The sequence below is a fragment of the Danio rerio genome, chromosome 2 (assembly GCF_052040795.2).
Source record: "Danio rerio strain M-AB ecotype USA chromosome 2, GRCz13ab, whole genome shotgun sequence".
NCBI classification, from domain to species: domain Eukaryota; kingdom Metazoa; phylum Chordata; class Actinopteri; order Cypriniformes; family Danionidae; genus Danio; species Danio rerio.
This window is the reverse complement of record NC_141022.1, coordinates 55,117,501-55,131,389: the sequence shown is the minus strand read 5'-3', so window position 1 is coordinate 55,131,389 and position 13,889 is coordinate 55,117,501. Positions and strand designations below refer to the sequence as shown.

The following is a 13,889-nucleotide window of genomic DNA, read 5'->3' as shown; positions in this document are numbered from 1 at the left end:
AGCTTTAGTTGCAGTGCTGATAACCTAACTTTTAATTCATCTTTATTTCTATAGGACTTTTACAATGTAGATTGTGTCATAGCAGCTTAACATAGAAGTTCTAGTAAATTGAAACTGTGTCAGTGCAGTTTTCTGAGTTGAAGTTTAGTTTTGTTCAGTTCAGTGTGGTTTATTATTCACTGCTGAATGTCCAAACACTAAAGAGCAAATCCATCGGTGTGCAGCTTCATAAGTACCACACCATGCAAGACGGTGACGAGAAACAAACTTGACAAAAGTAAAGGGGGAAAAAAAATTGAAAGAAATCAGGCTCACTTGGGCACGGCCATTTCTCTTTTTGGCCAAACTTCTTGTGCAGAGCTGCAGTCTAGGTGCCGGAGGCTGGAGAACGCTGGGCGTCCATCTTGGTGAAGCTGCAAGTGTGAGTAGGTCACTGGCAGGTGTTCAGGCTGGCCCACGGTATCAGTGGTATCAGTGCTGGGCTCGTCTGTCACTGGTCTCTTTCAGGAATCAGTCTCATCTGACGTCTTTTCCAGATAGCATTCATGCTCACCATTGCATTCCCTCCAAAGGTTAACTGTCTCTTGATTTCAGGTGTCGTGTCTCCATTTCAGTCACTCTTGGAAGTTGGAACTAAGGAATGTATAGTCCTGTACTGTCTCCATTTCTTCATTGTGGATCTTTTGTTGCATCTTTCATGCTCAGGTCATCATCACCTTCCTTTCGTGATGTTCAGGTGCAACCCCACCTTCTTCTTGCACTTTCAGGATGAGTCGCTCCAGATCTTCTCTGCTTTTGGCCAGTAGGGTGGTGTCGTCAGCATATCTAAGGTTGTTTATGTTCCTGCTACCAATTTTCACTCCGCTTTCGATGCCTTCTGGTACTGCTTTTCTTATGGCTGCTTCTGCATACAGGTTAAAGATTTTTTTCCTTTTATTTAACTTTTTTTGATCACCGGCTACACAGCAAAATATGGGGACCCAAAACAACTCTATGGGTGTTAATTTCAACACTTTGAAAGTGTCTCATGGGGTCCACTCAAAACAGAGTTAAATCAACACTTTCAATAGGGTTGGCACATTGACACCGAAGTAAGGGTTAATTTTAACTCTGGGCAGAGTTAAAAAATGTAACTATATTTAACACCGCCTGGTGTAATATATTATTTTATTCAACTCTCTTGAGTGTAAATATGGTAAAAAACTCAAATAGACTGTAAATTACAAAAGAAAAAACATTTTATTTGAAAACATTCACCACTTCAACAATTCATTCAGTTTTTAAAATGCAACAATGTCAAATATGCTTTAAATGTTTTATTAGTACAGACAGTATCAACAAAATATGTATGACCAGTGCTCAAAAAGGCTGTTTTAGTCCTTTGGTCCAAACTTGATGTTTCATCAGTTTTCTTTTGAACGCATAGTTTTCTTCTGAAATTACATTTTAAACAACTTGGCGTGCAAATCTTTCACTTCTGGTGTTTCCTTGGTCCTCCATATCAAACACAGCAGTTTAAATGAAGGTATAAATGCTGGAAACTTGTGTGAAAACAAACTGGAGCTAGGAAATCTCATCAAGCATGTCCTGTGAAAGATGTGCTTCCCAGCCACAGGATGACCTTTTTATCCATGACGATGTAGTAGCTGCTGATCGCTCGTCTGGTGGTTCCTGATGCACGGATATAGGGTGATGCTCTTCTAAGAACTCTTCAAGACTCCAGCATGACTAAGATAAATGTTTGAAAACAAATTGCAATCAAATTCTATGATATATTTAAAAGAACATTTAAAGTAAATAAAACATTCAAGAAATCTAAACTCACCTTTTGAAAATCTTCATGATGATCCACAACTTGACTCTCCCAGCTGGTTGAGGTGACAGGATATGGAAAAGTAGAAAAAACACATACATCACTGTTGGATCTCCAAAAACAATTAGGTTAACCACTATGACTAGAACTGGAAAAACAGGCAGCTGTCTGTCCAGAATCCTGAATTTAACACAACACGTGTGTGTGTGTGTGTGTGTGTGTGTGTGTGTGTGTGTGTGTGTGTGTGTGTGTGTGTGTGTGTGTGTGTGTGTGTGTGTGTGTGTGTGTGCGTGTTTCTTTACCAGATTCAACTTGTTGGGCCCTTTCAGGTCCAGTATTGACGCCACCTTTCCTGGAGTCTAGCAGATGTTTCAGGTCCAAATATAATCTTAACTATTAGGATAAGCAGAAGAGGAAAAGTGCAAAGCAAAGAGCAAAACATTATTTAAGTAACAGTTCACCCACAATACAAAACTTATCACCTTCATGTCATTTGTTATTCTCTAATGCTCTAATACCCTCTCAGCTTATTGTGAAACAAATACAGAACTTTATCAAACATACCTTCATTATTATCACAACATATGACCAAGAAGGTGTGCTTGGTCATTTCACCAACTCTGGAAATACACCATCCGTCTCTAATCAGCCACCGTCACAGGGTCTTGTGTTATTGTATAGAGAACTGTGGCTGTTAAAAAAAACAACAAAACATTAGTATCTAACACATATGCATAACCTTCAGATAAAAAGGAGAGATGAACATCACAAAGTATGCCTCACACTTTTTCAGATATATTTTGATTCAGATGTTGATTATTGATAATAAATCTACAAATCAAACCTGTATCATCATTAGGCTGCTCAAATATGAATCAGTTGATTAATTTTACAGACAGGTGGCTGTTTACAACGCACTAAATTGTCTTTAATAAAACGGAAATGTTGTGTACAGTACATGCTAAGTTTAGCCTAGTTTTAAGCACAATATCATGCGGGAGAAAAAGCTTGACTAAGATGTTCCTGACTACAGAAATAGCCTAATTTACTAACGTCAGACATCCCGAGTTGGGAAAAGTAATTTTCGGGGGATACAGAGTTGATTTGCGGGAGGTAGCGGGAGAGATGAGTACCTGAAGAGCGGTGGGGTGACTTGCGCGCGACGTACCTAAAGAGCGGTGGGGGTGACTTGCGCGCGACGTACCTGAAGAGCTGGGAGGGATGCGGTGGAGAGGGGTGTACAAAGTGTTTAATGACCGGGCGGGAGACGCGCGATTTCCGGAAGATTATCATTCATTTGCGGGCATCTACTTAGGCATCTGGGAGTCTCTGTGCATTTGCGGGATAACGTTAACGTTAGTCCCGCAACTTCCGGGAGACTTCTGTAACGTCAAATGTCTGAGAAAGTGCAAACGCGGTCATTTAAAGACATTAATGTTAACATTCCGACTTTAATGGTTGTCAACGCTTAATATAATTCAAGCGTACGTTATCACGCGAGTCTATGGACTAACGGTATATAGACGGCCACGAATGAACCAGTTTAAAAGGGCTGCGGTGTTTAAAATAACCAAATTAGTCAGGAATTTAGTCAGGAAGCCTTTTACAAGTAAGCATATGTTCATTTACTCACCAGATATGTTTTAGAAACTCTCCAGAGCTTATGGAAACCGTCCTGTGTTGCCGTTAGCATCCGGGCAGAGTAACTTAGGCTAACGTTAGGCTGCTCCGGGGATTCCCTCGCTGGTTTGCTTCGAATTAAAGGAGAAGTGTCGATTTTATTTTACAGATGGGTAACAACGCACAAAATGGCATTAAGCGTGACAGAAATGTGTTGAACATGTACATTTGATGTTTTTATGCACTATGTATGCGTGAGCACATATAAAAACATTCTTGAAAAGAAGTCGATAGTAATGCAGTTAAGCTAGATACACAAACGACCATGAATGAACCGCAGAAGATTAAAATTGTCACTACATTCTAAAATTATTAACTTAACAATATGTTTACAACTGTATTTCCTTAAAGAAAGTCAGTAAAATACCAACATTTAGGTAGTTTGACTCACCAGTTGCTGTTCTAAACTTCAGATGGAAAATGGCGTCTGGAAAATTCTTCAGTGACTGTGGTTGCATGAATTCCCGGATGTTGGAAATAACACCACCAAGTGTAAAAAAGATAACTCCTTGATTTCGCACTGAATAAAATCAATTCTAACTCTTATTATATTCATTTATCAAAATCTAACTCTTTAACGTCAACACTTTACTCTGAAATGCTTCAACACCGAGAATTTAACTCTGATGAATTTGCTGTGTACAGTGGCTAGTAGTTTTCCAACATTACTAGCCACTCTGGATTTTCACTAGCCATAATTTTGTTGTTGTAAAAATATTTTTATATGCATAAATATGACTTTGACATGTTAAAATTACTTGATTTAGATTTTGTTTTGTCCACATGCCTTCTCATTCATTTCACATTTTGTGTGTCGTGTAAGAGCATGGATCATGGTTTTATAGTGTTATACTGCAATTCGTTTTTATTTCACTTTTTTCAGAACTCAAAATTAAGGATTTACCAAATTTATCACTAACCACTCCAAACTATAATTATTTCTTAGCCACAAATTTTAAACGTGTCAAAACGTTAATAAAATAAAGCTGTATACTATACTTTTTTTTAACAAATTGTTTCTTAAAAAAAAAAAAGAAAAACAATTGACTTTTAAAAATAATTATAGTCATGTATCAAAAAGTAACCTGTCATTACTAACGGTCTCTCAGATCACCAGTTAACTACACATAAATGGAGAATTAATCTCATATTAAAGCAATGTTGCTGTAAAAGAAAAAAGATACTTAAACCAAATTAACAAAAACATCCAGAAGCAAAAGAAAAGCAGGTGAGAAACATACTGTGTGATCATGAAAGGATGATCACACGGTTAAGGCCAATTAATAATCTGTTCAAAGTGAAAGCAACCGGTGCTGCTTACAAAAATACTTATTTGGAGCTCTTGAAAGCAGCAAGACTGTGGGTGCATTTGCATAACTTTTTTTGTCTGACTATTTTGAAATCACAGTTGCGTTCCAGGCACGGTTGCTTCAAGCCTATGGCTTCAAGCAAGGAGACAAGAGCGCGCACGCGCTTTAAAGTTGCACGCATCACATCAGCTGTTAGCGTGATTATCCTCTCATTCGGTATTCATCTGCTTTCAATTGCTCGAGCGAATACAATTTTTTTTGTTACTCATGCTGTTTTACGATTCTAAGATCACATTTGCACGCATATTGGGTCATTCTTATAGTCGAACTCTGCTTTTAAGAAAAAATAATTTTTAAATTGTGGTTAACCAGCCCAAGTGGCTATAATGGGAGTGACTGTCTAACCCAGGGGTGTCCAAACTCGGTCCTGGAGGGCCGGTGTCCTGCATAGTTTAGCTCCAACTTCCTCCAGCACACCTGCCTGGAAGTCTAGTATACCTAGAAAAAGCCTGATTAGCTGGTTCAGGTGTGTTTAATTGGGGTTGGAACTAAAATATGCAGGACACCGGCCCTCCAGAACCGAGTTTGGACACCCCTGGTCTAACCTGTCGTAGTTTAAATCTACCCGAATTTGGCGGGTTGGCGGGTGTTAATGTTAAGCCCTGCTTACTATCAGTATTGAAAAATATACCGTAATGTTGTTAATGTTACTGGTTGAAAGTGGCGATAAGGTTTTAAAATGTAGCTATAGAAAGGGTCCTAAAAAGGAGTTTAATTTATTCTCGGATTCATGTGTATACCCTGGTAACATCTACTTTAAATATTTTTGTTCTAAATATACACAAAATGAGATTATTGCTGCTTGTTCAAACTACTTATTTAAGCTGAAACAGCACAATTCTGTAGATTTTTTTTTCTTTGAATTTTTATTTTCTTCAATCCACTTAAATTTGCTATGCTAACGTAATCTATTTGTGTTGGGACAACATGAATGAGTTGTGTGCAATCCTATATGTTTTGTAATCAGTTTAATTGCTTAAAAATCCCTTGTGAAATCATTGAAAAACAGCCTATTTTTTAACTAAATGAAACAAGATGCACACTAGAAAAACCATTGTTTGATTTCATTTCATAGAGTGTTAGAATGAAGAAATAACTTTTTTTTTTTTTTTTTTTTTGCAGTCCTCAGAGTGTCCAAAAAGATTCCTTATTCATTTTGTTAACTTTTTACAATCCTTTGCCTCAATAGCACTGCGCTGAACACATTCCCAGTGTGGAGTTCAAACGGTTAAATCAAACTCCCACATCTGGACATAGTTTAAGCAGACGGAAGTGAGAGTGAACTGAAATATTCTTTCACAAACAGCTGTCTGCAGGAGCGAGGGACTCCATGCTTTATCAGCTCGACCTCAACAATGAGTCTTCCGCTGCTTCTGACCGCTCTTGTTCTTGGTGGACTGCCAGGTGAGATTTTATTATTCCTTTGGCTAAATACGGATGGTAAAACGCCCTTTTATCAAGAAGCTGTTTTATCGACGGGTGGTTCAAAACATTCAGGAATACAAATTTATAGCAGTTTAGGCAACAAGTAAAGATTCCTCTCTTCTTAATGGTATATTGTAATGTTTGCAGTTTTAAAACTCAATGTCAAATAATTCTGAGTCAGTTTTTATTTAATGGAAACTGTGTGTACTAAATTCCTCCAGTTGTTTTGTTGTTCTTCCAGTTGGTTTGTTGTCCAATAACATTTTTCCAAATGCGTGCTTTTAGTTTTCCAAATGGTTTAGTTTTTGTATATTTTTTTATGCTTTTTTTGGAAGAAATTGCAGGACAAAAGGAAAATAAATAATTGGACAATGCAAAACAGGCCTATCAGCCATTTTATGCAGTCATAGTGGGGAGTTTATGCAATTTTTTTTGGGTCTAATTATCTGGAATATAATGATTATGAAAGCAAAACAACTGAATTTTGGCAAAAAAAAAAAAAGTCTACTTCTATTATAATCATGATAAAATGTAATTTTGTGACATTTAACTTTTTTTTAGTTTTGTGTTGGTATACGAGTAAAGCAGAAATCAGAAAACATCTGCTTTTAAGTTGAATGTTAAACTAAACCAATGCCTTTTTTTTGGCAGTCATCTTGTTTTCATGTTTGTTCAATATCAGTGATTAACTATTGCTGGTTTTATTTTAAGTACAACATGCAAGTACAAAAATGCCAGGTTATTTCAATCCACTTCTGGGTGTAACTGCAGACAAACCCATTTTTTTATTCAATTAATACACTGTAAAAATTATATGATCACTTAGTTTAATAAGTTACAATTAACTAAAAACACACGCTGTTATGACTAAGTTAATCATGTTCTAACTTAATTTTTATATGTTGAATTGATTCATAAACTTAATTAGATTCAGCTTAAATTTAAGGCAACCAGTATTTTTTTTTTCACATTGTAGGAGCAACGTTTGGGTTTGTATATATTTTACCCAATTAGGTTAGAAATAACCCAGGTTTTTTTTCCCCTTATTTGTTTTAAATTGGTGATACTTTAATGTTTTGTTATTGTACATTTTTAATATTGGTTAAGTTTAATTTAAATGAAATTATTAACTTAATTATCAAGTAAAAAAAAAAAAAAAACATATATATATATATTAGTAACCCTGATTATTGTATAACCCTCCAATACACCCTAATCATAATCTAAAACTTATATCACTAATAATATTTGTAAAAATGATTTATTCAACACCTTAATTTAAACTATGGCAAGGGGCCGGGCAAACTCATATCGTGCACAATGGCAATTCCAAGTGCTTTACACATTAAGAATAAAAGAAACAAGAAAATGAAAAATCTATTAAAATGATTAATAACTGATTAAAATGTGTTAAAACAAGTTTTATAGGAATGAAAAAGAAAAGAAAGACATACTAGCGCCATCTGTCGGATGTAGTGCTCATTCAGTAAAGACACAGCTAAACAGATGTATTCAGTCTTGATTTGAATGTGGCTAATGTTGGAGCACATCTGATCATTTCTGGAAGCTGATTCCAGCAGTAGCGGGTGCTGTTTGTAGCTGAAGACAGATTCACCCTGCTTTTACTGAACTCATGGAATTTCCAGTTTATGTGATCCTAAAGATCTGAGTGATCTGTTGGGTTTGTATTCATTGAGCATATCTGTTGTGTATTGAGGGATTTCCCATTTAGGGATTTATAGATAAGTGATAATACTTTAAAATCTATTCTGCATTTTACTGGGAGCCAGTTTAGAGACCTGAGGACAGGTTTGATGTGCTCTGATTTCCTGGTTCTGGTCCGAATCCTGGTCGCAGCGTTCTGGATGAGCTGCAACTATCAGACTGTGTTTTTGCGAAGGTCAGTGAGGAGTCCATTACAGTAATCCACCCTGCTGCTGATAAAAGCATGAACAATAACGCATAAAAGCACGAGAATAATGTCAAATAATTTAACATTTACTGTGCTGCCCCCATAGAGACTGGATTAAAAACACGTCTGATAAGCCACAATTCGTGTTTTGTTATTTGATGCAAAGATGATATAATAATCAATCTTCATAAGTTGTTTTTTAAAAATCAGAATATTAAAAACATTTAAGAATATGAAATTATGATGACCATTACACGTGTGAAAAGGATCCATTCCCGCTCCAATCTCACATTACAATTAAGGTGGATTTTACGTTTTCTGTTTTCTATTGGTTGATTTGGTGATGTGAGGCTTTAAAACAGAAGAAAGCGAATCTCTCGTGCTCATTTCTTCAACACCAACAAGTCATTGACGGCTCTGTTTTGTTCTCCTTTGTATTTATTTATTTATTTTTTAGATCAGTTTGGAGTTAGTAGTCCCAACCTCCTTCAGGTTTGTTTGGTTATTTCTTTTATACATGTTGTTGAGCTCCCAATCTCTTGTCATTTTGGATTGTTTTGCTGAATACTTTGTTAATAATTAATTCACTTGGAGAAATTTGGCCATTGTTTGTTACGCTTGCTTAAAATCACAAGTATTATTTAAGTGTGGACCGTAAGATAAATGGGGGCTCGTCCGGGATTTGAATCTGGGACTTATCGCACCCTAAGCGAGAATCATACCCCACTGCCGAGTTCAGACTGCATGATTTTAGCCCCATATTTGACTTTCCGACAGGATTTGAGAAATCGCAGACAAATACCTGAAATCACAGGCAAATCAGTGCTCGTTCACATGAGTAACAATTACACAGTGTGAACTATCAAAGCACCATCTGAGAGTATTGCAGATGAGTCACCGACACCCGTCAGATATTTGGCACGCTCAATATCTGGAGCTGTCAGTGATTCAAATCCTGCCATGTGAATGTGTTCTGACTGAAAATAACGCTGATGATTGCCTACAGCCAACGAGAGAGCAGCATCCTCTAGTATGGGTATCTGCAGGCCAGCAGGAGGTTGGAGGAAAAGTTCTTCTGTTTGGTCTATTTAGACCCAAGAAATTAAGAAAGAAATAGTGTAAATTTGTCAACAGAACCAGTGTCTGTTTGATGTGTCATCTGAGCAATACCACAACTGGGTTGAAAAACAAAAAGGTTGAGGAGAAATGGTTAATTCCATTCAAAAGCTATGTGAGCAAACCAAGTACATTTTCTACCCCACTGAAGGCTTCTTTCTCGAAACAAAAGATATACTACATGACCTCACATCGTTTTCGTGTAATTTCTCATGTGTGGTTGTTAGACATAGTTGGGCAAAGTTGTTGGTGTTTCTTCCTGCTGTAAAGTCATGTCCCTCTCCGCTGTCGCCTCTGGGTTTTATGGTTCAGGACCTGTAGAGCTTTGCATAGATGAATTTGCTCTTCAGTGTTTGGACTCTCAGTAATGATTTTACACCACACTGAACTGAGCTAAACTGAACTGAACTTAAACACTAAAAACTGAACTACCCTGATCCAGTTACTATGACCATTTATGTAAAGCTGCTTTGACACAATCTACATTGTAAAAGCGCTCTACAAATAAAGCTGAATTGAATTGAATAACGTGAACCCCCTGTTGCTGATCCAGCTTACACAGCAGTGACTGAAAGCAACCCCAGATAGTCATGCAGTGTGAAAACATCAGTGACGCAACTACTTTGAAAATCATTCAATCTGAACTGATGTTCATCTTTGTCTCTTTTCAGGGTCCCACAGCACAGTGACTACAATCGGAGATGTAGCTGTACTGGAGGGTGGATCCGTCACTGTCCCATGCCACTATAACCCGCAGTACATCAGCAATGTGAAGTACTGGTGCAGCGGCCGCATGAGGGAGTTCTGCTCCAGTTTGGCCCGCACAGATGATCCTGAATCTGCCCCGAATGGGAACAGGAAGGTGACGATCGCCGACGACCCGACTCAGCATGTGTTTACTGTGAACATGCGCAACCTGACGGAGGACGATTCGGGCTGGTACTGGTGCGGTGTGGAGCTTGGTGGGATGTGGGTGTCAGACAGCACCGCCTCGCTTTATATCAGCGTCGTTCAAGGTAAGTTAAAGTCTGGGTGGAATCTAAATTCACAATGTTTATTTTGCTAGTGTTATTCTTTAGGTAAACAATTATTCTGTGTAAGTTCACTTAAAAAAAAAAGTTTGTTTTGGTAATCTGTTGTCAAAGTCTGACCATTTGCTTCTGCGTTTGGAATGGCGGTTCTTCTCTGATGTCAGTTTGCTATGAGGTAATGATGCGCAATAAGAAAGCCCCGCCCCCAACTTAATCTAAAATTTCAGTTGGAGATACATCAACATACTGACATAAAAGTCTTGGTCTTAACTTGCATGAAATAATTGATCACCTAAAGCAGGGGTCACCAATCTCAGTCCTGGAGGGCTGGTGTGCTTGCAGGGTTTAGCTCCAACTTGCCTCAACACACCTGCCTGAATGCTTCAAGTATACCTAGTAAGACCTTGATTAGCTTGTTCAGGTGTGTTTGATTAGGGTTGGAGCTAAAATCTGCAGGACACCGGCCCTCCGGTAACAAGTTGGGTGACCACTGGCCTAAAGCAATGGTGTAGATTTGCTTTTATTATTGGTGGGGATCTAATTTAACACCCCCAAATGGCAAGTATATAACTATTTATGCAAGCACCTTAAAGGGGAAATGAAGCACTCAGTCAAGTTTACCTTATTTTGTACACTAGATTACACTTTAATGAAAATATATTAAACAAACTCAATTATTGTAACCATTTAGCAGAAAACAGCGTGTTTTACTATAGATTTTAGACCTAGGGCGCAGCCATCTTGGAATGTCGCTGTGATCATTTCACCTTTAAGCTGAAAGATGACTTTACACGTCCATGTTCTATTCAGTCTATTAGCGCGAAAGCTGAACCGCACATATTCTATTTGCTTATTTAAAAACATTAATAAATAAATAAAATTTAATTGAAGAGCTGATTAAAAAAAAAACCGAACATCTAAACGCACCGTAGCAGCTGTCAGTCACAGTGTTCAAATATGTTTGGGGGAGGTAAAGCTCGAGTAGAGAATGTGATTTAACCCTTTCTGTACATATTCGTTATTGAGAATTTTAGACAGTGTATTTTAGCATATTGAGAGTTTTTTATGTTGTTTGTGTTTCATGTTTTGATTTTCAAAGTGTACTTTTAAAACTAACAAACATAAAATAGACATTTGTTTTATTGTACAAAATAATACAATAAAATAGGCTATGTAATCCCCTACACTACTTCAAATCATTACAAGTATGACTTTTGCATTAGGAAAATAAATATCGTTATTATTACACGAGTCTAAAATGATTTTAAAGGCTATAATTGCTAGTGATTTCTACTGATTTACTTTATCATTTCTTTACTGATTTCTAAAATCTCCCATTATAATAATAGCTGACAATAATTTCATGTGAATTCAGCAACCCCTGGGACCTCATGTACGAAGACTTGCGTTGAGTTCATACTAAAACATTGCATATGGACAAAGCTGTAAATGTGAGTATGCAGTAAAAAATTCAGATGTATGAAACACTGCGTACGCATAATCCCACGCATATTCTCTTTGTACATCCGGCTTAACGTGAAACTGAGCGCATGTGCATGAGCGGAAAACCTCTCCCTGCCTCCTTCCCAGTATAGATATGGTAATGACTCTACTTTGGCAAAAAAGCAAGCAAGAAGAGAAACAAAATGTGAATTGGAGGTGCTCCTATCAGAGGTAGACCAGAGAAAATCGGTGTTATTTGCAAGTTTGTCCTCTGGAATTATAAACAAAAGGAAAAAAAATAGAGTGGGAGAATTTAGCTGATGCAGGGAACACAGTGGGGTCTCGTTGGACACCTTGTTAGAATGAGCTAGTTGAGTGATAGTCGAGCAGACATGAGCAGCGCAGCTCGTAAAGCACATGGCAACATGTTTTGACACTATCATTCATGAACCGGGTTCGTATCCAGCGTCTGATGAACTCCATTTTGTCTTTTTTCCCCATTCCATATCAGATTTTGCCTACTCTTCATCACGAGGAAGACAAGTAGGAGTCATTAATAAGTTTGTGTATTATGTTAAGCGCATTTGAGCATCACATTATTTGCACATTTATTGAATGGAAATGTTTCTGATTCACATATGCAAATTCATCTTCAGATGGCGCCTTTGTAGTAATGTGCGTGCAGTCGATCACTCCGATTACATTGGGAAAACCATCAATCGCTGCAAGTTGCGCTTTAATGTTTGGTCAACAGCATGGTATAGATACCTGCTAGACATGCAGATGATCCCGTCCCGTACAGCTGCCATTGCACGGCTCAAAGATACTTTGTAGTGTGCAATTTAACACAATTGCCTCTAGGAGTCGCCAATGGAAATAAAACAAACACACACAAGAAATGCACGAACGACAGCCATGAAGTTGACGCGGACCAACGCACATTCTTACGTTCATTTCATCGTTAGTAAATCCAAACAGGAGCGTGAAACCTGGCATACGCAAAGTTTTTGTGCGTACGCAGCGTTGAAACATGAGGCATCTGGTCATATTTTTACTACTTAAATATCGAAAAAACAAAACGCATTAGGAAGTTACATTTTGATTAAAGGATAACAAAGTCTATTTAAGACCATTAAAAATCCTTCAGTGTGATTTATTTCTGAGATTTATGCGTGTGCCACACACATGCATAAATCAGATGCACAGTGCATGTGAGGGAAAAAAGATGTAAAGTTATTTTTATAATAGTGTTACGTCCCTTCCCCTTTTTGGTCTAGGGTTGGGGAAGGAAAATAACAAAGAAAATTAAAATTTAGAATTTGAGAAAAAAAAAGACCAAATTAATGAATTGTGTATAAATTAAATAAACAAATTGAGGGAACACTTCAATCCTGCCTCAGAAATTTGAAACAACCACAAGAGTAAACTTATTTTATTATTTGGTTCTTAAATCAATAAACAATAAATGAAGCATAAATCTCAGGAGAAGGATTAACCAAAAAAACAAACAAAACAGGTCTAGCTCAGGAGGAGTACTAAATAACCTAATTTCAGGTAAAAGAAAAGAAATGAAACAACACAGGCTTTCCTCAACTCCCTTACTATCAATAAACACAGTCAAACAATTACAAAAATAAAAATGGCACCCTCTCTCTACAGCTTCAATTTTTAAATCAAAAAGTCAGACAAAGAAACAGTACAATTACCTTTTACGTACCACACACACACAAAAGAATATATGTATTTAAATAACAACTCAGAAAACAGACACACTGCCTGTAAAATTACACAACGCAAAAACAAGCAAGTTTCTCAACACAGAGAAACTAAAATTGAACTCACTAGCCCATTAACTCCTTTTTACAATCAACCAGATAAACACCTACAATCACGAGTCTGGAGCAGGGGAGAAGTGAACCTCTCCGTGGTTTGAGACGCACTGCTCTTTTGTAGCAGCGCATTACTGCAGCACGCTCCAATAATGAGCACCACCTGGGCCCAATCAGCTCTACCTAGTGAGCAGGCAGAGAGACACAGTAAAAGTAAAAGAGAAACACACAGCATAACCACTCCCAATGGGCAGTAAACACACAAATAAA

General features: G+C 37.4%; 1 protein-coding gene and 2 long non-coding RNA genes across 9 annotated transcripts in view; 1 reads left to right on the top strand and 2 right to left on the bottom strand.

Moving 5' to 3' along the window:
* The window catches only part of LOC147846532 (uncharacterized), a 252,135-nt gene that overhangs the window by 146,107 nt on the left and 92,139 nt on the right, over positions 1–13,889 (bottom strand). The window lies entirely within an intron of this gene.
* LOC147846534 (uncharacterized) lies at positions 1,221–3,941 on the bottom strand. 2 transcript variants are annotated; one of them, XR_015479051.1, is made up of 6 exons: positions 3,885–3,941; positions 3,447–3,564; positions 2,378–2,504; positions 2,116–2,206; positions 1,826–1,868; positions 1,221–1,728 (listed from the first exon to the last, which is right to left on the bottom strand). It is a non-coding gene; the product is annotated as an uncharacterized LOC147846534 (long non-coding RNA). The 2 variants fall into 2 exon arrangements; XR_015479052.1 differs by lacking the exon at positions 3,885–3,941 and having other exon boundaries at positions 2,116–2,201; positions 3,447–3,555.
* pigr (polymeric immunoglobulin receptor) overlaps positions 6,162–13,889 on the top strand; it is a 26,320-nt gene continuing 18,592 nt past the window's right edge. For 5 of the 6 annotated variants that reach the window (XM_087239838.1, XM_087239837.1, XM_087239835.1 and 2 more), the window contains exons 1-2: positions 6,162–6,267; positions 9,988–10,332. In XM_087239838.1, coding sequence (XP_087095964.1) covers positions 6,219–6,267; positions 9,988–10,332 — 394 coding nt within the window. In that variant the 5' untranslated portion in view covers positions 6,162–6,218. 6 annotated transcript variants of the gene reach the window in all.